Source organism: Erigeron canadensis, chromosome 7 (assembly GCF_010389155.1).
Source record: "Erigeron canadensis isolate Cc75 chromosome 7, C_canadensis_v1, whole genome shotgun sequence".
In the NCBI taxonomy this organism is placed as follows: domain Eukaryota; kingdom Viridiplantae; phylum Streptophyta; class Magnoliopsida; order Asterales; family Asteraceae; genus Erigeron; species Erigeron canadensis.
The window spans coordinates 31,859,871-31,883,797 of NC_057767.1; the positions used below are offsets into that span (position 1 = coordinate 31,859,871).

Below are 23,927 nucleotides of genomic sequence, written 5' to 3' on the forward strand. Positions count from 1 at the left end.
TGATGACAAGACCAAAATTATTGAGTCTTTGTCATGTGATCTTCAGTTTGTAGAAACTCTACGCGCTGAACTTCAATCTAAACTTAACTCTGTTGTCTCAGAGCTAAGTGAAAAATCTAAAAAACTCTTGAAATTGAAAAATGTTCATGTAGAACTTCAATCCCATGAGTTAATGACTCAAAAACTTCAACTTGAGAATGAACAACTCAAGTTTGAAGTTTCTAATCTAAAAAAGATTGTGACCTCATTGTCAAAAGCTTCTAGGTTTCATCATCACTGCCTAAGTGAACAAGTCCCTGTTTCAGATTCAATTTCAATGACCTCGTCCACATTAGAACTATTTTCCTCCATTACCTTGTTATCCCTTTTCACTTTTTGGCCCGTTTCTGTAGCATTGACATAAATGTCATTTGGTCTAACATCATAACCACCGCTTAATGCAGAATATTTGTTACTAGTTTCCACATTCTGTATAGAGGAACGAGCCTTATCAACTTGACCATACGGGATAGACATAGGCCTATAAATTAGGTTCTGCTTTGGCTTTTTAACGTGGATACCATGCTTGGCATCAAGGGCGGTACTAGAGGGGTGGCAAAGGGGGCAAATGCCCCTCCTCAAAATTTGAATTTTGTCATGTATTTTTAATTTTTTAATGAGTTTTTAAAATTTTTCTATAGGTTTTTAATATTTTGCCCCTCTTTACATCTACTTTTCACAGAATTTTTAATTTTGCCCCCTTTGAAATTTTTTCCTGGTACCACCTCTGCTTGACATTTCCTTTCTTTTTATTTCTGACCTCTGTAAATCCTTTATCATCAGTTTTCGGAATATCCTTAGACACCGCTTTCACATTTTTGGGACAAGACTCAACCTGGTATGCAAAAACGCAGCAAGTAGAGCACCTAGGAGGTCTCCATTCATACTCAACCTTTATAGTTTCTCGAATATGCCCCTCTCCATCCATATTTGGTATAGCAACTACTAGGCTGTCTTTTAGTTCATTATCAACATTCATCTCAATCATGGCCCTTGCAAAACTGCTGCGACCGCATGATTCAACACACATAGCTGCTGTGTAGTTGTCCAGGGTTATAGGCATACCAACCTTGGAGGCTAACAGGCTTAGACCGTCATCCGTATACGCTGCCAAAGGAACATTGTGTAACTTCACCCAAACCGGTACCTTTTTTATATCTTCTTTTTTTAACGGAGCCGCAGGTGACCAGGTATTTAGGAAAATAGGAACATTACGTATAAGCCAAGGACCATCTTTTAACTCTTTATCAAGTCCCTCTTTATCATTGAACTAGAAAAAGAAAAAGCCATTCGAGTTCATCATAGTCCTAGCAATGCCATACTTTGCCCACATAGTTTTAGCAAAATACTCCACAACTGGAAAAGTCAATCTAGTCCCCAAAAAATAACCATATAAAACATTAGTAAAGCGGCTTTGTACCTGTCAAACAGACTCCCTTGGGATGACTATATCAGCATTTTCCACGGCCTTTTGTGCCTCCAACATTCTGAAATTAACTTTACGTTGTTCAGAGTTCACCTTTAGTTTAGAAGCATAAGTCTCTGGCTTAGGTGGAATTTCCTCACCACCAGTTTTAACTTGAGCCTCATTGGTTGGAGGTTTGGAAGTTTCAGTTTTATCCACATACTCATCCTTTTCTAATTCACCAACATTACTGTTCTTGTTCAGCACATCAGGAGTTGGATGAATCTTAGCTTTTTCATTAGCAATCGGGGGTGGGGCTGCGCTCGTGTTAACACCCCCTTTTCCATCTGTACTCATCGTCGCTGGAATTGTTTCATCACTCGAGAGACCAGTAGCAGTAGCACAGTGCAAGCCCTCAGGACCAACTTTTTTACCAGCAACCTTCTGGTCCCCCAAATTTACGGTGTCTTCTTCTTCAATTAGGTTATCAACAGTGTCTTTAAACCCTCATCTTACGCTTTAAAGATTTACAATTAGGAGACATTACTGGAATGAGAGGCTTGTGAGGAGGTTAATTGCAAAGGACTGAGAAAAAAAATCATGAAGATCAATCAACTCTATAGACTCATCTAAGGAGAATTGGGATGAAATTTGATGAAATTAGGTTATTCACTTTTCCCCCCAAATCGCCAGCCATAGAGAGAAAAAGTCAACGAGTCCACCTTTTTTTTTGGAACTTTTATGATATGCCTCCACAACCACAAAAAAAAAAAAAAAAAAAAAATCACTACTCAAAAGTTGAGGTAAAATTTTTATAATTTGTAATATTGTTGTCTTGTTGATTAGGACTCAAATAATCAAATTTTTATGTCTAGCATACTGTTAGTTACTAGCACCCTTTGAAAACATTGTTAATTTCATATTGATGGGTACTAAAATGATGCGTATTTTTGGTTTGCTTTAAGGTTAGTATATGACATGGATATGTTATTGAACTTCGATATTATGATAGATACAAATTAAGGATATGCAAGGAGGAATCAGAGCATTTGTATCTGTAAAAATTATTAGAGAAAATCAAGAAGAAACAAAGTAATTATTATTAAGTCATATGATGAAACAATTATGAGTACATAAAAAGGTTTTATTACAAAACACGAATCTGAGAATACTCCATCAGATTGTGGTTGAAACAAATACAAGAAAACGATCTACATGATGCTTAGATTTTAAGTATATATCGGAATTATATAAATGAGGGAGCTGCAGATCTTCTGCTAGCTCTTATGTTGTTTATAAGGGGAATGAGATATATCCGTTGTAGAAGACTCGTGGATATCATCTAGAGTAACGGGTATATAATGAGTTTATAACCCATACATCTTTGACCCTTTATATTCAAGGAAAATACACTTTGGCCCTTCACTATAATCAGGGTTCGATAGCTTAGATTGAACATGGAGCACCACTCTCTCTAAACAATATATGAACATAAACACATAACAAATCACGAGTACGCAGCGGAAAAGACACGTTTATACAATCATATTAATTAACAAAGTAATGAATAAAATATGTGTCCCTTTGCGCAAAGCTTCCAATAATATTATTAAAGGGTCTAAACTAAAACCCCTCTACGATCGCACACTTGACACCCCTATGATGTATGCTAGTACCCAATCAGAAACCCGTTGTGTAATTCCTTAATTCGAAAATCCCATAAATCAAAAACCATATGTAGTCGTCCAAATAAGAGAACGAACTACAATTAATGCTACACATTAATTAATATGGAATCCATATATATATTTTGAATGGCAAAAACCGTATACCCTTTTAAGGGTTTGGTCGAACCAAATAAGAGACCAAATAAGAGAGGTTTTGTGTAATTGTGTATCAAAACCCTTAACCCTCAAGCCCAGGGATTAATTATAAGGGTTTTAGGACTTGGTAACCAAGTTTGAGGGTATTAAGGAAACCCTCAAATTTTCGGCCCTATAGGAAATTAGGAAACAATTCCAATTCCTAATTTACAATTAAACACCTCCTTCTTTAATTAATTAATAAACACTATTAATCTTTTAATAGTTTATTAATTATTTCATGATCAATTAATCAATATATTACTTTAATACATTAATTAATTTTACGTGTTATTTTTGTGTAACCCCGTAGGCTTAAATAACTTCCGGACATGCGTTTATTATAACGTGATCATATTCCAACACTCTCGGTATCAAATGGAAGCATTGGAAGAACGCAATTCTCCAACATGTTCGATTAGTGAACCCCCTACGACCACTAATGCTATCACGCCACGAGTCAACTTCAGCTGCTCGTATTGAAAAGCATGGTTTTGAAAGCACCAAAATTTCAGATGTATTGAGTGCATAAGGGAAAAGGTGCTGATGGCTCGTGGCTCTGGTGCACCACTGATGATTCTGTGTATGATGCTGTCAAGTCGGTAATGCCACTCTATGTTTCATACACTAACTGCTAACATACACCAATATTATCTACATGTAAATGGTTCATTGTCCGATATCATGACCAAATGAAAATATGTATTGCAGATGACACAACACAATATTGGTGCATTGGTTGTGGTTAAACCTGGCGAGAAATCCTCCATTGCTGGAAAAAGGTTAAACATATTTAATCTTTCAATTATCAACAAAACTATTTGAATTAAAGCTCTATTATATCATATGCATCTTGTTATTGTTCACACCTTGATGTCAAACGGGCTATTTATTCCAGATTATCTCGGGAAAATCATTGTTCAGGGGAGATCTTCCAAGTCAACCAAGGTCGGAGATATCATGACTGAAGAGGTATCATAATGGTTAAACTTGACACTACATAATCACTAATTTCTGTGCCTTAATAAAGAAAAAATTAAATAATTAATGGTTTTGGTTGCAGAACAAACTTATCACACTTACTCCCCAGTCCTGATACTAAACTTTTAAAAGCAATGCAGTTAATGACAGGTATTTGTCATTGTACATCTTAAATACTTTCACTGGATGGATAATTGGTGGTTTGGGTAACAAGTATAATTGATTTGGCTCTGTACAAGTATTTTCTAGCAGGCCGGTTCAGATATGACAGAGAACAGTTAGTGTCAGATATCATAACAAAATTTCAGTTACTTTGATATAATATAATCTTTGAAGGAACTGCTTTAGGAGATTTTATGCATTCAACATGTTTGATTCATATGACCCGCTTCGTTTTTAGCCAACCATTTGACCCGTTGGAGATTCAAAACATAATATGAATCCACCTTGTCATAGGTAAAGGGGTCAAAGATAACAGCTTGACTTTTTATTGATTTCACCAATTTGTCTAGGCAAACATGGCTGATAACACCCGTATGTTTCCTCGTGTTTGGCAGATAACCGTATCAGGCACATTCCTGTACGTGATTGACAATAAGGGAATGCATACATACAGGTTGGCTACTAGAAACGGTTCACAACTTCACATCCATAAGCTTTTTAATAGAAAAGTAGTCATCTTAGGAGTATATATGTATATATTATTATGGCCTTTCACGTTTCTTACAATGTTATCGAGGATGTTATATCACCGGAGAGACTTGATAATAAAAATTACTTTCAGATGCTTGAAGCTTTCTATACTCCTTTTACATTTCAAATGGTTTCTCGTGTTTACAAATTGTTGTCTTTACTTTCTATGGTTGTGCTAAACGCCTGAACATCTGAGGTTTTGTTGTTCGGGTAGTCAAAATTTTTACTCAAGGATGTAACTAACATCACATTTATAAATAGGTTTTTACACCCAGACATTGACATATATAAATGTGTATTCATAATTTTATGTACATTTATACATAGACGGTATATATGTGTATGATTTCATGCTTATAGCACTTGTACGTGAACGTGTAGGCATCGTTGTATACACACGCATATATGTTTAGTTATTGAATCCAACTATTTGTTGATATAAATAAACACATATATTTGACTATGTAGGTCTGTATATGTGTGTATTTAAATCATAAAAAAAAAAAAAAAAAAAAAACGTAGAACATTCCGTGAAATTTCATGTGAATCTTTTAAGAAGTTTCCAAGGAAATTAGATATAAGTTAGAAAATACAATTGTCCTTCAACAGTCCTTGAAAAGTTTTTAGAGAAGTTCCAAGGTTTTCCTTAATTTCAAAAAAGAAAAACCCATTATTTCCATTTGTCAACAAACTTTTTTTTTTCTTTTTCTGAAAGGTATAATTTATTCACACCACCCCGAGAATACGGGGAGGGCAACTTATACAAACTAGATACAAGAATTACATGCAAATGAAATCCCGACTAACACATTCCTTTTAGCTCTATTCCTAAACCATAAAAAGCAAGCGTTTTGACGTTTTGACGTTTTGAACAATCTTCATGGATTAATCCTCGATATTTAAAAATCTTTTTTCGTTTTGAGATTTATATGCACCAACAAGTCACAAAAATAATACCTTTCAAAATCTCCTTTTGTGTATCGATCTTCGTATGCTCGGTTATCTCTATAAGGTCTTAACGGAAAAAATGAAGATCCATCGTACACTGAGGTGATAGCATCCCAAACAGTCAAAGCTACCTAACACTTTTATCCCACAAAACATTTAACCGCCGTTCCTTCATCCCTACCATAAAAAGAAAACAATTTACTGCTTTGATGAGTAGCTGGACCCATCACCAGCAACTTAAATTAATAAACGTTAAAATATAAAGCTTCAACCTTGTTCATCTTACCTCCATTATGGACATCTCTTGTGTCACGTATCCAATGACTTGGATTTGGAATTACTTTTCGACTCCGAACCAACACTTCGAATTTCATTACTCGATCCTTCTTGTGGATCATCTTGGGCAGGAACCACATCTTCAAAAGCTTTCACGAGCAAAGCTACTTTCCGTTTTCGAGCTGGAGTTAGTTTACCTACAACCGTTTGAAGAGCATAATCTAGCATCCATTCTTCGGATGTCTTGTGTTGTAGAGCAACCACCTGCAAATCCATCAAATCATATAAAAATTTGGCCTCTTGGCGAAGAGTATGTATATAGTTCTAAATTTATACTAATATCTCTGATCAGATTATATCAAGGTTAATTATCTCGAAATGATTCTTATCAATTGTGTATGTAGGTTTGGTGACCCAAAGGTTGCATATCTGAGGAGCAGCCATGGGCTACATGGGCTGATGTCTGAGTCAGATTATGTTGAAAAGCTGTGGTAGCGATTCGAGGTTATTACTTGTTAACTGTTGACCCGTATTTATAGTGTCTATAGCATTAGAACTTCCATTATTTGAATTAGGTATGCCTTTATGATATGACATAGAGTTTTATGTATTTTTGGTTTTATAAGAGTGCCTACTACCACTGGCCTGAGTTTATTACTTGCTAACTGTCGACATGTATTTATCAGTAACAATTGATAAATATCCTCAGGAAATATACTTCTATGTGCAGAATTATTATTATTATTATTATTAGAAAGCGGCCATCCATGAACAAAGTCATGCATGGAATAAACACATGCAACTTCGATTTTATAGTGTCACCCAAGGGGCCCAGGCGTATGCAAAGAAAAAGGCATTTGAGGATGATGGTTTTGTGTTAGAGGATGATTTATCAGTTGATCCCTATAACCCTACCTGGATCATTGGGCCACACTCATCGAGCAAAAATGGAACATCACAGAGTGAAAAATAAAGTCAGCATCCAATATCTAAAACAGAACTTTAATAGATGGCAGATGGCGAAACATTCTTGGGGCTCTTTAAGCATTGCTCAGACTTTAAACATTATTGGTTGGTAAGATATCAAAAATAGAACAACTTTAAACATTATTGGTTGGTAAGATATCTAAACTTTGTGGTATTTTGACAATTACTAATTGCGTTAGAATTTCTCTTATTGTCTTATACTCCTTTACAAATTATATTAATAACCACTTATGAAGGAAAAGAAGCTCAAATGCAAGGTAACTTTCATTGAGATGTTAACATATTCTCATTCAAAGAAATCCTAAGAGAGATTAGTTAGACAATACACCACCTGAGTTTGTTGACCCCAGGGCCCAAAACTTGCTGGTAAGTTTAGTCAATTACTTGAATTGATTATCCTTTTATTTAGTTATTAAATCCGAAAATATATGACATAATGATTCCGCTACAAGTTATGTTGAGAAACATGGGATTGAAGATGTATGCTGAAATGATGACTGATAATGTAGAGCTTTGGAAGGAGTGTTCGGGAAAAGGTTGAAAAGGGTTGTATGGTGGTGGTATACGATAAGATCCCAGTTTTGTGGTGACGGGTGTACAAAGTACACTTGAATAATGAGCAGGTTTGTTTTGTGCGTGTGTGATGTTGCATTTTTTTGGTCGTTTTAAGTATTCATATCATGTTTATGTTAATAGTGTTTATCGGGTCATGCGGGTCACGGGCAAACGGGTTTGAGTTGGCCAGGGAGGGGTTAAGTTGGGTCATGCAATATAATTTGGGATTATGGTACTGGAGTGTAACCAACTATGACTCAATGGTTATGTAGTGTAGTTACCTTTCAAACTGGCTATCTGATGTAAGTATCTTTTATTTTTGTTTTTTTAATGCATCCTACTGGGTAACATTGTATTTGTAACCGGTAATCCCACGTTGGACGTAAAAAAGAATAGGGATTAAGGCACCAGAGTATAACCACCTATGAGTGAATGGTTATGTAATGTAGTGACCTACGAAAGTGTTAAATTGATGTAAGAACCTCTCTATTTTGTTCACTCGATGTATGCGAAAGTGTTAATGATAATAACAATCATTTTTCCATTTTTCACTTGATAGTGACAAACCCTAATCCTAAAATCGGATTGTGCTATGATCACCCCATCATCGTTAACCATAAAGATCCGGCCATCCCATCTCCACCATCATCAAGATCCAACAACGTTGGTTTACAGTGGGGTAAAAGGGGGTGATTTTGATAGAGGATGACGACGGTAGTTGTTTGGGTGGCGACTGACATTTGTTTATTTTATTTGTGGTAGTCAGCGCTGATACGTGTCCGGATGTGGAGACAGTGGAAAGATGGTTGCATCTCTTGAATAGAAGAAAAATTGAGACCAAGAGTCCAAGACCACCCACTGCAACCTTGTCGGAGTCTAAGACCATCCACCATCCATCTCGTCGGAGTTCACAACCCACAACCGTTACCATGACGTACAACAGGTCAACCGTAACATGAATAGATCAAAAATGAGAGGTTCTTACATCAGATAGCTAGTTTTAAAGATCACTACATAGCATAACCATTCAATCATAGTTGGTTACACTCCAGTGCCATAATCTCAAAGTAAAATTAACATTGTTACCGGCTACCGGTACAACCGGTCAACCAGTACATTAAAAGAACAAAAATGAAAGGTACTTACATCAGATAGCCAATTTGAAAGGTCACCACATTACATAACCATTGGGTCATAGTTGGTTACACTCCAATGCCATAATCCCATATAATTTTATTTAGTTTTTATTAAACTAATACAATATAGGTCATATAAGCCAGTTTGTTATCAATATGGGTCATAGGCCAACAGGTTGAGTTGTATCTCTCTATCATTTAGAATATGGGTCATATAAGCCAGTTTGTAATCATATGGAAGTTATTTTTCAACTTTATCTTTTCATATGTGAACTGCCAATTTCCAATCATAAATAGAAAGTATGCTAAGATAATAGATTGCTCATAGGTGTATTGAAAGGTTTTCAAAGGATTTCCAAAGACCGGTTTATTAAGGAATTTTCAAGGAAACTGAAATCAAGGAAATTGCAAGGACCATTTACCAAGGAAATTTCAAGAACGGGTTACCAAGGAATTTAGAAGGATGAGTTTTTTGAGGATTTTTAAAGGAAATATCTACCAAGGAAGTTTTAATGAAAACTTTTCAAGGCGTTGGCCCTTAGAAATTCCTTGACAACGGGTTCTTGAAAGTGAGTTGGAAATATAAGAGCAGCCTTGAAAAGTTCTTGAAAATTCCTTGAGAATCCCGTTTGCAAGGAAATTTTTTCCAAGGACCACATTTCCTTGGAAAATTGTTTAAAACGTTCAATGAAAAATAGGACATTTTAAATGGGACGGAGGTACTACTAGCTTAACACAAGTCAACAATATATTAGCAAGAAAATAAAGAATGTCGGACTTTGAGTATATTTACTTACTGGAATGTTAAGAGCCATCTCTAGTTCTTTGATGACGCTTTGCACAGTTGGACGCTCTGCTTGTTTTTCAGCCAAACATTGATTGGCGATTCTAAGGTATGGGCCCGAGGACTGTAAAGTTTCTTCCTTTAATGATGGATCTATCATTTCCTTTATTGTTCCATCGCTGTAGGATTGGCGAGCGATGGGTGCAAGCCCGTTATCATTTTTGTCTGTGTAAAATGGATCGTACGCTAACCTCCCACAAAAGATCTCAAATAGCACAACTCCAAAGGAATAGATATCTGATTGTTTTTTCGGTTCACCTATCGTCTTTTGATCATAATTTTCTGGGCAGCAGTAGACTTTTGTGCGTACGTCATTCTTGGTGCTTGCCTCTTGATTTGGTGGGAGTAATTTCGAGAACCCAAAGTAAGCAATCTTCACCTCCCTAGTAGTCTTTCCAAGCAGAATGTTGGCACTCCTTATATCAGCGTGTATCATGTCGTGTTGCTTGCCCTGATGCAGGTCCATGAGGGTGTGTAGATGATCAAGTCCACGTGCAATTCCAAGACACAGATGTAGACGCTCTATCCACGTATGCTTATTCATGTTATCAGTGTCGGTCAAATAGTCCTCAAGACTTTCTTCAGATGCAGCATGCTCGTAAACAAGAAGCATATTATCGTGCTCATAGCAAATGCCAAGAAGAGGGACTATGTTGTCATGCTTATATCTAGTATGCATCTCAATTTCTGAAAAGAACCTTTCTTCATTATGCTCTTCTACTCTACCCACCGAGACACGTTTTATAGCTACGCTGATGCGTCTCTTTGCAGGCTGTTCACCATTATTCGTACCTTCTGCTGCCAGCAAACTGTTACTTTCAAAATGATCGAGTTGCGCTTTGTAAATCTTATTACCAGATGTGTCTAACCCCATGTAGCTTGCATCCTCTATAACACTGAGTGGAAACCTCGAGAGTTTCATGGTTTTCCCCTGTAAAATTGTGTTAGAAAAGAAGAGTGGAATGTTGTAGTCGATATATATACACATGCTTGCCAATGGCGAACCCAATGTGTAACTAGGGTGAACCCCCCGCCCCAATGTGTAATTATGGTTACACATTGGGTTCATCATTTACACATCAGCTAAGAGATATTAACATGTAAACAGATCAAGGATTGGTTAACTATGTACATATGAATGCCATACCGCCCTCCCCATGTTAGGGATAGTAGATAGCGAAGACCTGTTTCAGTTTAGGGGTTCATGCCAATTTCGGGGAAAAGAGAATAAACAATTTGATTCTTATATACATCTTTGGTGATTTAGAATCCATACTACTTATTATTAACCCGTGTCATTATCAAAATTAAATGTCAAGTCACCTAAAAAGAGGGTAATCGCTAACAAGTCAAGAATTGGTGAAACATGTATAAATTTACAAGTTTGTTGGGCAACCATGTACACATGTAAAAGTTCGTTGGTGATATGGTGATTAGGCTCTATAACTTTTTCCCACGTAATATCCACGTCACAACTTTATTAAATAAAAAATGCATTTAACCTGTTATTACAGTAAACAAGTCAAAGATTGATTAACCATGTATAAATTTTACAGGTTTGTTGGGAATATATATCAATAAAAATGTTTATTGGGCAACCATGTACGAAAGGAAAAGTTTGTTGGAATCCAGTGATTAAACCCTTAAAAAAACAAATTTTATAGTAGGACCCAACTAAAAATACACTAAATCCTTCAAGAAAAGCCAAAAAACCAGTCAAATACTTTCAGCCTTCTTACTAAGGTAAGAAAAGATTTAGGCCCCATCTTTTAGGATTTCTGTATCAGCCTAGCCGGTAATACTGGATGCACACTCTACTTACTAAAAAGGATCAATATGAAGAAAAGAAACGTGAGTAAAATTAACTTACTTGAACCTCTAATGCATCTTCAAGTGTTTTAATGACAGCCTCCATTTTTGGACGTTCAGCACGAGTTTTTGCCAAACATTCATATCCAACTTTTGAAAACAAATCAAAACAATCTTTCGTGGGTCCTTTATTTAGGGTAAAAGTGTGTTCATCATCTTCTTCGAACATTTTAGGATCTATTAATTCCGTCAATGTACCCTCCTCAAAGCGTCTCCGCACAATGGGTGCAAGTCCATCGTCATACTCCCTCATGTAAGTAGTATCATAAGCCATTTTACCCGATAGCACCTCAAATAAAACCACTCCAAAAGCATAAATATCGGATTCCTTTTTATACCCACCTGTTGTTCGATATTCTGGATCGATGTACACCGTTGTGCCTTCAACATTTTTTGAAAGGATAGTGGCCTCGTCTCCAGCACTAGGGATTAGTGTGGAGAGCCCAAAGTCAGCAACCTTTGCATTAAGATTCTCGTCCAACAAAATGTTCTTACTCTTTATATCTCGATGTATTATATTGTTGGTGTGAAGGCAATTAATTCCACGAGCAACTTGAAGGCATATTTGTAATCTTTGGGACCAAGTTTGACTACGTTCGGTTCTAAGATAATCGCTGAGGTCTCCTTTTGTTGCGTACTCAAAGACAAGAATCCTTTCATTGGCTTCTTTAGAAAAGCCAAGAAGAGAGACTACGTTTGGATGTATACAACTTGTAAGCGATTTAATTTCTGTTAAAAATCTTTCTTCAGCTTGCTCATCTCCGTTCTTGGAGAGTCTTTTTATAGCTACAGTTTTACTAATTTTCATGGGAGGTTCACCTTTAGATGACACACTTTCGATCAGTATTGCCTTGTACACGGTACCAAACCCACCGTACCCTATACCTCCTTTCGTAAAATTTCCGGTGGCGTTCTTTATATCGATGAGCGAAATCTCCATAACGTCCAACTACAAAATATATATTTTAGCAAGTAGCATGGCTGATAATAAAATAAGAAAAAAAAAGTATTATGACACCATATATACAACTATGGGTTCCGAGCGATATTAATAATTACTTTATTATCGAGTTAACAACTTTTTTTAAGATAAATTAATGAAAAACTAATATAATTAACTAGATTTTTGTGACGCATAATATGTGGGATGAGCATATATTAACTCGGATATCTATAGAACTAGATTTTTGGTGGTGCAATAAGGCCATAGCCATATGTAATGAGTAACACTAGAGAGTGTTTGAAAGCCGAAATTTGCTTTTTCTTGTGTGTGTATGGCCAGACATATTTTTGTCCGCACATACTCATACAGAACCCTTCAACACCAACTTATTTTGCAGACACAGTCACACAACCAAGGTGACAGAATGGGTTCAGCAACTTTGGTAGCCAAATAACGAATATGGTGATTGATTTTCTTTTCAAAGGATTTACTTATCAAGTAATTCCCATCAAGAATTTGTTTCCCAGAAACAGTCGATTGCCTATCGGGTATTTTCATATAGCAACTTCAAAAGTCGTTAACCAAAAGTAGGTTTTTAGACTAATAGCTACTCGATTTTTTATTTTGGCCAGCTCGGCAGCCCCTGACCAATATATGTTAAGCTTCCAGATTATGTATTTTGATAGCCTAATCATATATTTGTACAAGAAATAGCTTATTCACGCAGCCACAACGGATTAATAAAATCTTTATAAAGACTCCAAACTTGTGCAACTCCATAGTGGGTATGAAACACCTTAGAGGGTCCGCCTTTCAAACATTTAAAAAGCTAATGGTGGGTGTTAAAATGAGTCCTATTAGGCAAATTATTGCTCGCATCATAGAACTGGAGTCATGGGTAACATTCATATGGATATCACATCTAAGTGGCATGATCAGGTCAATATGATACAGCAAATGGGGCCTTAGAGTTGGGGCTTTCTTAAAAATATAGCTATATAAGCATGATGATAACGCAACCTTCATTTGGAAATTATTCTAGATGACATACGAATAAAAATTAACAAACCGTTGGAATCCACGACACGTGACCGTGAACATGTCAATCGGTTATTGAAGTCAAACTACTGATAAAATCATGAAGCCTCATTGAGACATTTTGTCAAACAGTTGGTGTACCTACAAAGATTGTAGACTGTTTATAATTTGATTCCTCCTATGATAATTATAAGTCGATTTTCAGCTAACTTTACACACAACGAAGTGGGCTTTAGATATATAGATTTTCTCATTCTTTATTTTACTTAGTGGCTGATCAGCTTTTATGGCACAAACTATTCCTGCACCTAGTATAAGCATATTAAAAGACTAACAAATATATATTTTAAAAATTTGAGAAAACATGAATGTGGGATGAAAACTTACAGAACACCGTATTTTGTTCGTATATTGAATGGTGATGAAGACATGAGGCAAATATTAATGCGTCCCGCAAATGACGCCAGTGTTTGAGATCGCCAGGCTCAATCATGATCGGATTTAATTTGAGAGTGCAAAGTTTTTCAGGTGTGATAAGAGGATAATCAAGGGTGAGGATCACTCTGGCACTATGTTGTTGAGTTGTATGGAAAGAAAATAAAAGAATATAATGGATTAAGTTGTGTTATTGAGTTTATTTTTGAGACAGAAAGGATATGAAATGATAAGATTTGAAAAGAAGTTTAGTTAATTTTGTTTAAAAAATTCTTTTTATGTTTGAGATGATTTGAAAGAAACAACCTTTATTTTTAATCTTTTTATTTCTTTTATAAAATAATCTTGAGAACAGTAAAAGGATGATATATTTTGGTGAAAAAATAACGGAGATAACATATATGCTCTTAGAGGCATATAATTAGGTGCTTTCAAAGTAATTTCTTAATACACATTTACATTTTTAGACGTTTACCTATTATAAATATACACATATGATTTTTCATTTGCCTATAAAAACACATAACTTACATTTCTGAATTCATGGTGAATTGTATCCATGATTCATTTGTGAGAAAGCTATTTATAAGCAAAAGGTGTAAGCGAATGTGGCCGTGTGGCTGGAGTACCGGAGGTGGAGGTCTAACAAGAACTCTCATCCACTTTTGTAAGATTATCTATAATCTATAATCTCTTTATAAAACAAATTAACTTATCTATTTTAGGAAATTTAGAACTTTTTTTAATATTCCAAACTACACCTAAATAACCCTAACAAATATATTTAGAATGTATAGTTTATGCACCTTATTTTTCATCTAATACTCAACTTATAGTTAGAATGATAACCACGGTTAGATGTATTAACGTCACATCTCATGAAAGCATCCTAAACAGTTTATATTATTGTTACGACATCTTATACATTATAAACTGTTGCCGCTGCAACGCGCGAGCCGGTACCCTTTGAGTCCCTTATAAAACAAACTAGTCTCCCTATTTTAGGAAATTTAACATTTTTTTCAATATCCCAAAACTACCCCTGAATAACCCTAACAAATATATTTAAAAAGGTTCATTTTTGCCTTCATTATTTTTTGCATAAAATCTTCGACTTATATTTAAAATGTAATCACGGTTAGATATCTCATCGCCTCATCTTATAAAAGTAACCTAAACAACTTGTATTAACATTACGGCATCTCATGCGTCATAAACCGTTGCCGCTACAACGCGCGGATACCTTTCTAGTATAATATATATATATTGGGGTGAGTTTTTTGTAAAAAATAAAAGAACGCGATAACCAATCTGGAGAACACATTTCATTTCTTTATTAATATAATAGAATCCCACCAAATTTATTATAAAACTTTTATCTGATAAATTGTACATGGTTAGTGGAGAAAAAATTATGAGTAGTTTTAAAATTTTGTCATCTTTTATTAAAGATGCCACTCGATATACTTTTCACGAGTTTTTAATTTTCGCTTTTTTCTTTGTATTTACACATGTGTCGGTTATATATATAACCTAAACATGTGAAAGTAAGATATCTATATAAATTTAGTTTATTTACACATGTGTAAGTTAAACGGAATTACGGAAATTATGATTTGAAGCGGGCCCACCCTTAAGGGTATTAATAATGGGTATCTGATGAAGGTGATAGGTTATAAGGGATGATCTTGCGATGGGATGATCTACCTTATGGGCTCCACCCTTAGCCGCTATGGCTCCGCCATGGACTGGCGCACTGCGACCTTGGCCACCATGGCTTCGCCATGGATTGACTTGTAATTTGGTTTTTAAAGTATTAAAAATGTTTGAACTTTGGAGTGTAATCTATTGTATTTTTAAATTCGGGTTCACCGAACCAATATGAATCGAAACGAACCGAAATGAGTCAACTCCTTCGAACCGGATTCGTGGGACCTCGCAAATTGCGATCCCAATTCATGAACCAGAACCGGAGCGAAAGGCAAATTAGGAGACTATGGTTTAGAGGGTCTGACACAGGACGTGCCTGATTAGCCTTTTTCAATTGCTTATTTCGTAGATGTCTTGCGTTAAGTATGATAGAAAAAAAAAAATTAATTGTATAAAAAAGTAATTATAAGATTTTCCTCTTTCAATTGTATAAAAAATTTCAATTGTATAAAAGAATTTCAATTACTTACCAGCAAGCTGTCCCGCGATGCGCCTTCACCTCCATTTGTTGAACGTTCCTTCAATACAAGATTTTCCTCTTTCTGTTGAAGTTTCAATGCTTCCTCAAGATCTTTGACAATCTGATTCATGCTTGGACGTTCCACAAGTTTTTTAACGAGACAATTATAGGCTATATTTTTAAAGAATTTCATCGATTGACTTCCTATATGTTTCCTTAGACTAGGATCGATATTCTCATCTTTAAAACCATCTTCACCAAAATTTGGTTTCTTTTCGTGAAGTATTTCAATCAATAATTCACCAAACAAGTGAACATCATACTTTGGTGTCATTACGCTTGCAGCGCCCAAGTAGCCAGATTGCCCAGATAAGTGAAGCCGATGCTTCCAACTTTGAGGATACTCGGTAGAAAGTTCAAAACCAAATATTTTGGGCTTCCAATCTTCATCTAACAATATTTTAGAGCTGTTAATGTCACAATGTATGAGACCACGATTATGGATATAATTCAATGCACGCGCGACACCTAAACATATTTGTAGTCTCCGGGACCATGTGAGTGCTGGATTGCTTAGATGTCCATGTAGAATTCCATGAAATGCATGCTCGTAAGCAACTATATTTTCACCGTCCTCATCTAAGTACTCCAATATAGAGCTGATATTATTGTGTTTTAAAGCAGAAAGAATTGCATGCTCCCTCCTGAAGCCAATGTCATTTTCTCCATACTCGCCATGTAAACTCCGGACAACAATATACATCAAACGCCCATTCCGTGAGAACTTTAACATCTTTCCATATTCCCCATCCTTAATGATATTTTGAACATGATAGTGGTTGGTAGCCTTTGATACGGCTCGAAATGGTGCCTAAGTAATAAGCAACACAAAGAGCAAAAAATGGTAGATATAGTACTGGCCGGTATAAGACTACTAATTTAATCAACTCTTATCACTTCACAAAAACATAACTAGTGCTAAATATATTTACCATTTCGTCCAGCATTCTGATCATTGAATCATACGATTCAAGAAAATCATCAAAATTTGTCTGCAAAAGCAAGTACTGTTTTAGTGTATGCAGTACACTTCGTATCTGATTATAGCGGCTACATCAAAAACATATGTATTCATTTTGAGTTTATCTGATATATATCCATGGTTCAGAATATAATCTATAAAGATCAAATTTTATCACAATTTTCAAACCTCATTAACTTTTTAACTATATATGTAACTTTTTTCTTTTTAGGAAAACGAATTCATATTCAAATCAAAAGCTTTGAAACCTTATAGGAAAAAAATCTTTGGTTACGAGTGTCTTTTGAAACCATATCCTTTAAGTGTTTGTATATATAAAAAAGGTCGTGTAGGGGCGAAAACGAACCAAAATCTACAATAAGGAAAATTTCAAGGTGCAGTGGTAACTCAACCTTCTTATATTCAGTCAAATCTTTTACATTGTTGTCTCTTGGTAGCCATTCGATCAAATCTTTCCCAGCCTTTAACAAATATCTGTTTTTAACTTCAGATCCAACTGACAATGCCATATCACGAACAACCTTATGCATTTTGGTACATCCTTTGTCATCCTCCACATTCAATAACAAACCAGAAGAAGTGAGGATATTCACTGCATTTTGAACCCGGCCTCTCACATCCTCTATACTATCCAGGTCATCAAACAATTCTAAACCCACCACGTAACGTACCAACTCTTCCAGCTCGATATCTTCAGCTTCATGGAACAAACTACAGAGAAAAAAGCACGACCTGGCTTCTGCACTTCTAAGACAGTCATAGTTTAGCTGCAAATGGGCAAATGTTTTCTCTATACTATCATCAATTAGCCATGGTGCAGGTTCCTTTAGTAGAGAAAGAGCCGATTTCCATGAATCGATGCTTTTGTGTTTCAAAGCATACCCTATGGCTTGAATGAGGAGTGGCAATCCACCACAATGTTTAGCAACATCCTCTGCAACTGGTTTCAAATTGGCTTCAGTCTCCACTCTTTCACCAACCACATGTTTGAAAAGAATCCATGCTTCTTCTCTTGGCAAAGAGTCAACATAAATTATACTTTGAGCATTCATTTCTTGGCACACTTTTTCACTTCTCGACGTTAACAAAATTTTACAATTGGAGTGGTTGTTAGGAATGCCCAATTTTAGTAGATCAAGTTTTTCCCAGATGTCATCTAATATGATTAGAATCTTGTCCCCTTTCATTATCCGCTCTGTTGCATTTTTAAGATCCTTTTGAATCTTCTCAGCATTTATTATTTGAGTGATGGTTGCAAAAGCAACATCGGCAAACAACATATTAGTCTTTTTTAGCCTTACAGCAACTTCCATACCAAGTGTGCTTTTTCCAACACCACCAAAGCCATAAATACCAATGATTTGTTTGCTTTCATCTTCAAGAGCAACAATTATAGCATTCAGAGCTGTATTGTGGATAACCAGATCTTCAAGATTCTTGCTTTGGTAAACATCTAGCGATCCAGGTGCAGGATTTTCAACAACGACGGAACTTTCATAAGTGCTGCCACGTTCTTGGAGTTGCACTAGAGAAAGAACCATCTTTGCTGCGCTCTTATCATAACCATGAAGATTTCCCCAAGTGCCACACAAAGCTATTTTGCAGCAGGTCTTCTTGGCCATATCTTGTTGTTGAAGAAACTCGTGTGCCTTGGATATTTGAGTGTCTGCCTCCTTCACCCAGTCCTCCACTCTATACTTGAGTTTATCTCCTTTACAAATGGATATATCTACCAGTTCTTGAACCCTCCTCCTCATATCTTTGAGTTTATTAGCTTCATGTCTCAAATTTTTAACATTTTCTAAGGAGTTCCTCTTGTAACCAATCTTCTTTTTTTTAGCCACAACAAACTCTGCTTTCTCAACAACAGGACTAGTATCAACAGAGACACGAGCCACAAAATCCTTGCCAAATACTTGGTGCTCCAAAGAGAAGGAGTCATCATTGTTGCCAATTGATCAAATTCTTCGAAACACCTCTTCTTGGCAGCCGCTTCTATTTCAAGAAGCTCTTCGGCTTTTGATATCTCATCCCCTGCCTTTTTTAACCACTCTTCCACACCAGATAAGAGATTATCACTTTTATCTCTGGCAATACCAAAATTTTCTTGAACCTGCCTCCTCGTAACTTTGAGGCTTTCAACTTGTTTCTTGAAATTTTCAAACACAGGACTGCTAGCAGATGCAACCACATCTGCTTGACCATCAGTTGGAGGATTATTTAATGGGGGTTGTTGGAAAAATACCGGACGTGTAGTATTTGAATCGGCATTAATATTTCTAACAGCACGAAAGGTTGGAGGATTTAAATCGGGTTGAGAGGATACTTGATGATCGATGTTAATATTTCTTATTTTTTTCAGTTGCGAACCGACCAAGTCTCTAACAGCACGTAGGGTTGGAGCAGGATTTGACTGGGTTTGATAGTATACTGAATCAGTCTAACGCCCAAGTTTCTAATTGCACCTTGCAGGGTTAGAGGTGGTGGTGGATCCATTGGAGGGAAAAGAGGTCGAAAGTGATCTAAGGTGGCTGCAGGGGAGATATAACTGTGAAAAAAGTATGCTTACTCTACGTAACATGAGGGACCCCAGGGTGACGTGTAACAAAAATAAAATAAGGCCACACTTGTATCGACCATGTCTTCAGCTTCAATGTACTCTAGCAATATATATTACTTTATTTTTGAGATCATACATGAAAATCAACTTACAAAATCAACTTACAATAACATTTTTGATTTTTTTTTTATATAATAGCTGGTTTTGAGCTATTATCATGTTTCTTTATTCCCAATTGATCACAAAACGTTAGCTGGGGTTGGGCAATGTATTTCGAAGGTCATGTGGCATTAATTGTTAGTCTTTTTATATTGTCCAGTTGATGTTAGTAATTAATGTAAGACAACTAGTTAGAAGCATTCAACCTAAGGTCTTACATTCGATCTTTAAAGATGATAAATCTTGCGGATTTTTCTTCTCGAATACTTGTAACGGCCCATGATCAACATCTCGTTGTCTAAGGTACGTGTAAGGCTTCATCATTATACAGTGAGATTTTTCTGATTTTGTATCCCGACTGAATTTTAAAAAAATAATAATAATAATTTATGTATGATCTTAAAGAGAAATTGATATATAGTTTTACGTTGAAGCTGAAACCATGATCGATACATGTAGGTCTATGAATTATAAAATGACTTACATCTATTTTTTTTTCTCCTTTTAAATGAGTGAATAAATCACAAATATCGAAAAATTTAGTATACGTTATTTTAGTTGGGTCTGTATTAAAAAGTAGACCAAAAGAAGGTTCCCTTTTCACTTCCTCCCCGCCCACTCCCTAAATGCACGGATTGCTTCCCCGTCCCTCCCCACCCTTTTTTATTTTATTCATTTTCTATTTATTTTTAACCAAGTAAATAAAAACTAGTTAATATTCATACTAAAATCATTACATTACATTACTAAAATCATTAAAACACCTTACATTTCATAATATTACTAAAATTATTTAAAACATTACATAAACCTAACACTCGAAATAATCCGAGTCCACAGTATTGTCGCCATCGTTACGATGAATGTATCGATAGGCTTCAGGAGACCCACTCGCATCATGGTATCAGAACCATTTTGTTTTTTAATAAGGGGGAGATGGAGAATAAATCCATTTTAATAAACGATTCTGAAGAATCTAAAGAAAACATGACTGAAATTTTAAATTTCAATGAAAATGAAAAAGGTTTTGTATCAGATTACATGATTAATTCTGATCAACTTACAAAAATTAACAAGCTTAAATTCAAGCTTGATTCAAGACAGGTTTTTAACCAGTCTGGATATTTACAGAGTTTAGTTTCAAAAGCTTTTACTCGAAAAAATAAAATCTTTTACTGTTTTAATACTGAAGAACTTTCAGTAGATATAAAAGATACTTCTGGAGAAGTTTATTTACCACTTTTAACCAAAGGTGAAATAGCAAAAAGGCTATTAAGTGTTAGACCAGATTTAAGAAAGTCTCTTAATATGGTTCATATAGGAGCTGTAAAAATTCTCCTAAAAGCACAATTCAGAGATGGAATTAACTTTCTAATAAAAATGGCACTCGTTGACAATAGAATTGTTAACAGACAAGATGCTCTATTAGGGGCAGTACAAGGAAATTTAGCATACGGTAAATTTATGTTTACTGTTTATCCTAAATTCGCATTACATAGAGAGTCTAGAGATTTTGATAAATCTTTAAGCTTTATACACCAGTGTGAAAGAACTGACCTTATGGAACCAGGTAATAAAGTATTTACGGTTAATTATTTAATCGCATATGCTATTACAAATAGTACTCATTCAATAGAGTATAAAGAAAAAGAGAATATCACAATGGAAGATATATTCTCAGAAATTGGAACTGTAGAAGGCAGTAAATTTACTGAACCATCACAGTTACAAGAAAATTGGGCAATAAATATTGCACGAAATAAAAAGGTTTTACAACAAAGGCCTAGATATAATTTCTCTAATTCGTTAAGATTAAGTGAACCTAGTTCATCTGAAATCTCTTCTGATTTAATGAGATCAATGTCCGAAAGGATAGATAAATATGGAGAAATCCTCAAAGAGGTAGTAGGAATTTAATATGTCCTATTATTCCTAAAAAATGAGTTCTATTACTGAGAAGTTAGAAAAAATCTTTTTTGATAACTTAGAAAAAGATGACTTAGATCAAGTCAATGAACTAGTGCAACTTTTATCCTTAAGCGATGAAGAATGTGAACAAAGGTTCTCAGAAAATAAAGAATTGAAAAATAAATATTTTCCCTATCAAGAGAAGATTTTTACTATTCAAAAACCAAAAATCGAAGAACCAGAAACCGAAGACGATTCTTTTGATGACATGGAGGTTGAAGAAGAAGAAGAGCCAATAGAGCACAAAATAAATAGGAATCAAACTCAAGCTAGTAGTAGCAAAAGGTCTTCCTATAGTAATACTAAATCGGAATTCTCTATGCCATATCATAAAGGCATACCCAATTCAAATAACAATGGAAATTCACAACCCATTGACACTATAAAAATTGATTGCATCTTTGACTTCGAAAGAAGAAAAGAAATAATTGATAAATGGAATACTGAAATAAGTTTAATTATTCAGTCAAATCCTAATGAGTTTTCTCATGCAAGAACTGTTTTACTTTTGGTAGAACATAAATCTTCTGGCATAATTCAAAATATGATCAAAGGAACTAATTGGAATATAGATCTACATGGAGGAGATTTATATTATCAAATTATTGGTGCCATATACATGATGTTCTTAGGACTTGATTTTGTTACCAATAGAGATCAAGAAAATGGCAGAATACAAGAAAAGGCAAGACAAGCCTTAACAAAAGCTCAAATTTGCGATATGTGTCTGTTAGAAGACTTTACTTGTTTATTTGAACAAAATCTATATAAATTATCCACAAGTGAATATCATAATTGGATAGAGATATATTTAATGAAAATTCCTATCGTTGGAGTAAAAGCCAAAGAAAGATGGAATAAAGAAAAAAATGATTTAACAAAGCACTCCCTTGGATTTGCTACAAAAATTGTTAAAAAAGAAATTGCAATTATTTGTGATCTTGCAAATACGCAAAAACAATTAAAAAGGTTTAACAAAAATTGTTGTACAAATTTGACTGATATACCACCATTATCTTATGGTTGTAACATAGTTAAAGACAAGAAATATTTCAAAAATAAATATAAAAAGAAATATGATAAACCTACCAATAATAGAAGGTTTTGGAAGCCAAAGAAGAAAACATTTACCCCAGGTAAATACTTTTCAAAAGAAAAACCTAAGGTATGTCCTCAAGGTAAAAAAGACTGTCGGTGCTGGATATGCTCCGAAGAAGGGCATTATGCAAATGAATGTCCAAATAGGCAAAATTTTCCTAACAAAGTAAAGCTTATTTTAGAAGCAGAAAAAGATGGATATTTTCCCTCAGAAGACAATTTTAAAGGAGTAACAAAGGTATATGTTAAGTCTGGGATTCACTGAAGAAGACTTGCTGGCTGACACACGTCGTCAGCAAGTCTCTAACAAGTCATCAGCAGATGAAGAGACGTCTTCAGCGGGATGCATGATGACCTAAGTTTGTCATGGCGGGAAATATTCAAACTACATGAAGACAAAAAGGTCACGTGGTGGGTAACCAACTGTAATTTGCCTTTAATGGCAAATGTACATGTTGGGACCTAAGCAAGGGTTCTCTCTCTCTTACCCGATTTGGTATAGAAGACAATAGGCACATGATTCAAGTACCATGAGCCAATTGGAAGTCGACAACCACCATCAAGTCACAATCAAAGCAGTCTGTGTTGCCTCAAGTCTTCCCCTATATAAAGCAACACAGCCACATTGTTTGAAGTGCGTCTTGCCATCTTAACAGTGTGTGTCACTTGAAATTGTCTAAGTTTTTCTTGTCTATTTAGACTTAGCAATTATCTATGTTCTTTTGTATTCTTGTAAGTCAAGTGTAAGATCAACCATGTATTTATCGTTTAATCAATGATACATATGATTATCCTTGCATTGATATATTGCAATTGAACTTTACATTGTTCTTGTTATTTACTTGCTTGCTTACTGTCTTTCTTGTATACTTAATTAAAACATAAGTTGTGCATTCGTGGACCATCAAGTGGTATCAGA

At 35.2% G+C, this 23,927-nt stretch overlaps 3 protein-coding genes and 1 pseudogene across 4 annotated transcripts; 3 read left to right on the forward strand and 1 right to left on the reverse strand.

The window, feature by feature from the left end:
* Positions 1–2,471: 2,471 nt before the first annotated feature.
* LOC122609326 lies at positions 2,472–4,879 on the forward strand (annotated as a pseudogene).
* A 696-nt stretch (positions 4,880–5,575) lies between these two features.
* On the reverse strand, positions 5,576–19,895 carry LOC122606606. 2 transcript variants are annotated; one of them, XM_043779450.1, is made up of 7 exons: positions 17,621–19,895; positions 17,174–17,235; positions 16,192–17,052; positions 11,597–12,544; positions 9,680–10,657; positions 6,215–6,468; positions 5,576–6,105 (listed from the first exon to the last, which is right to left on the reverse strand). In XM_043779450.1, exons 1-6 carry the CDS (start codon positions 18,978–18,980, stop codon positions 6,238–6,240), a joined length of 4,440 nt encoding a protein of 1,479 aa, XP_043635385.1. In that variant the 5' UTR covers positions 18,981–19,895; the 3' UTR covers positions 5,576–6,105; positions 6,215–6,237. The 2 variants fall into 2 exon arrangements, with proteins under 2 accessions (XP_043635385.1, XP_043635384.1); XM_043779449.1 differs by having other exon boundaries at positions 17,174–17,233; positions 17,616–19,895.
* Positions 19,896–20,929: 1,034 nt separating this feature from the next.
* LOC122609327 lies at positions 20,930–21,859 on the forward strand. Its single transcript, XM_043782377.1, has one exon. It carries the CDS (start codon positions 20,930–20,932, stop codon positions 21,857–21,859), a length of 930 nt encoding a protein of 309 aa, XP_043638312.1.
* A 22-nt stretch (positions 21,860–21,881) lies between these two features.
* LOC122609329 lies at positions 21,882–23,273 on the forward strand. The gene has a single exon (XM_043782378.1). It carries the CDS (start codon positions 21,882–21,884, stop codon positions 23,271–23,273), a length of 1,392 nt encoding a protein of 463 aa, XP_043638313.1.
* Positions 23,274–23,927: the final 654 nt, after the last annotated feature.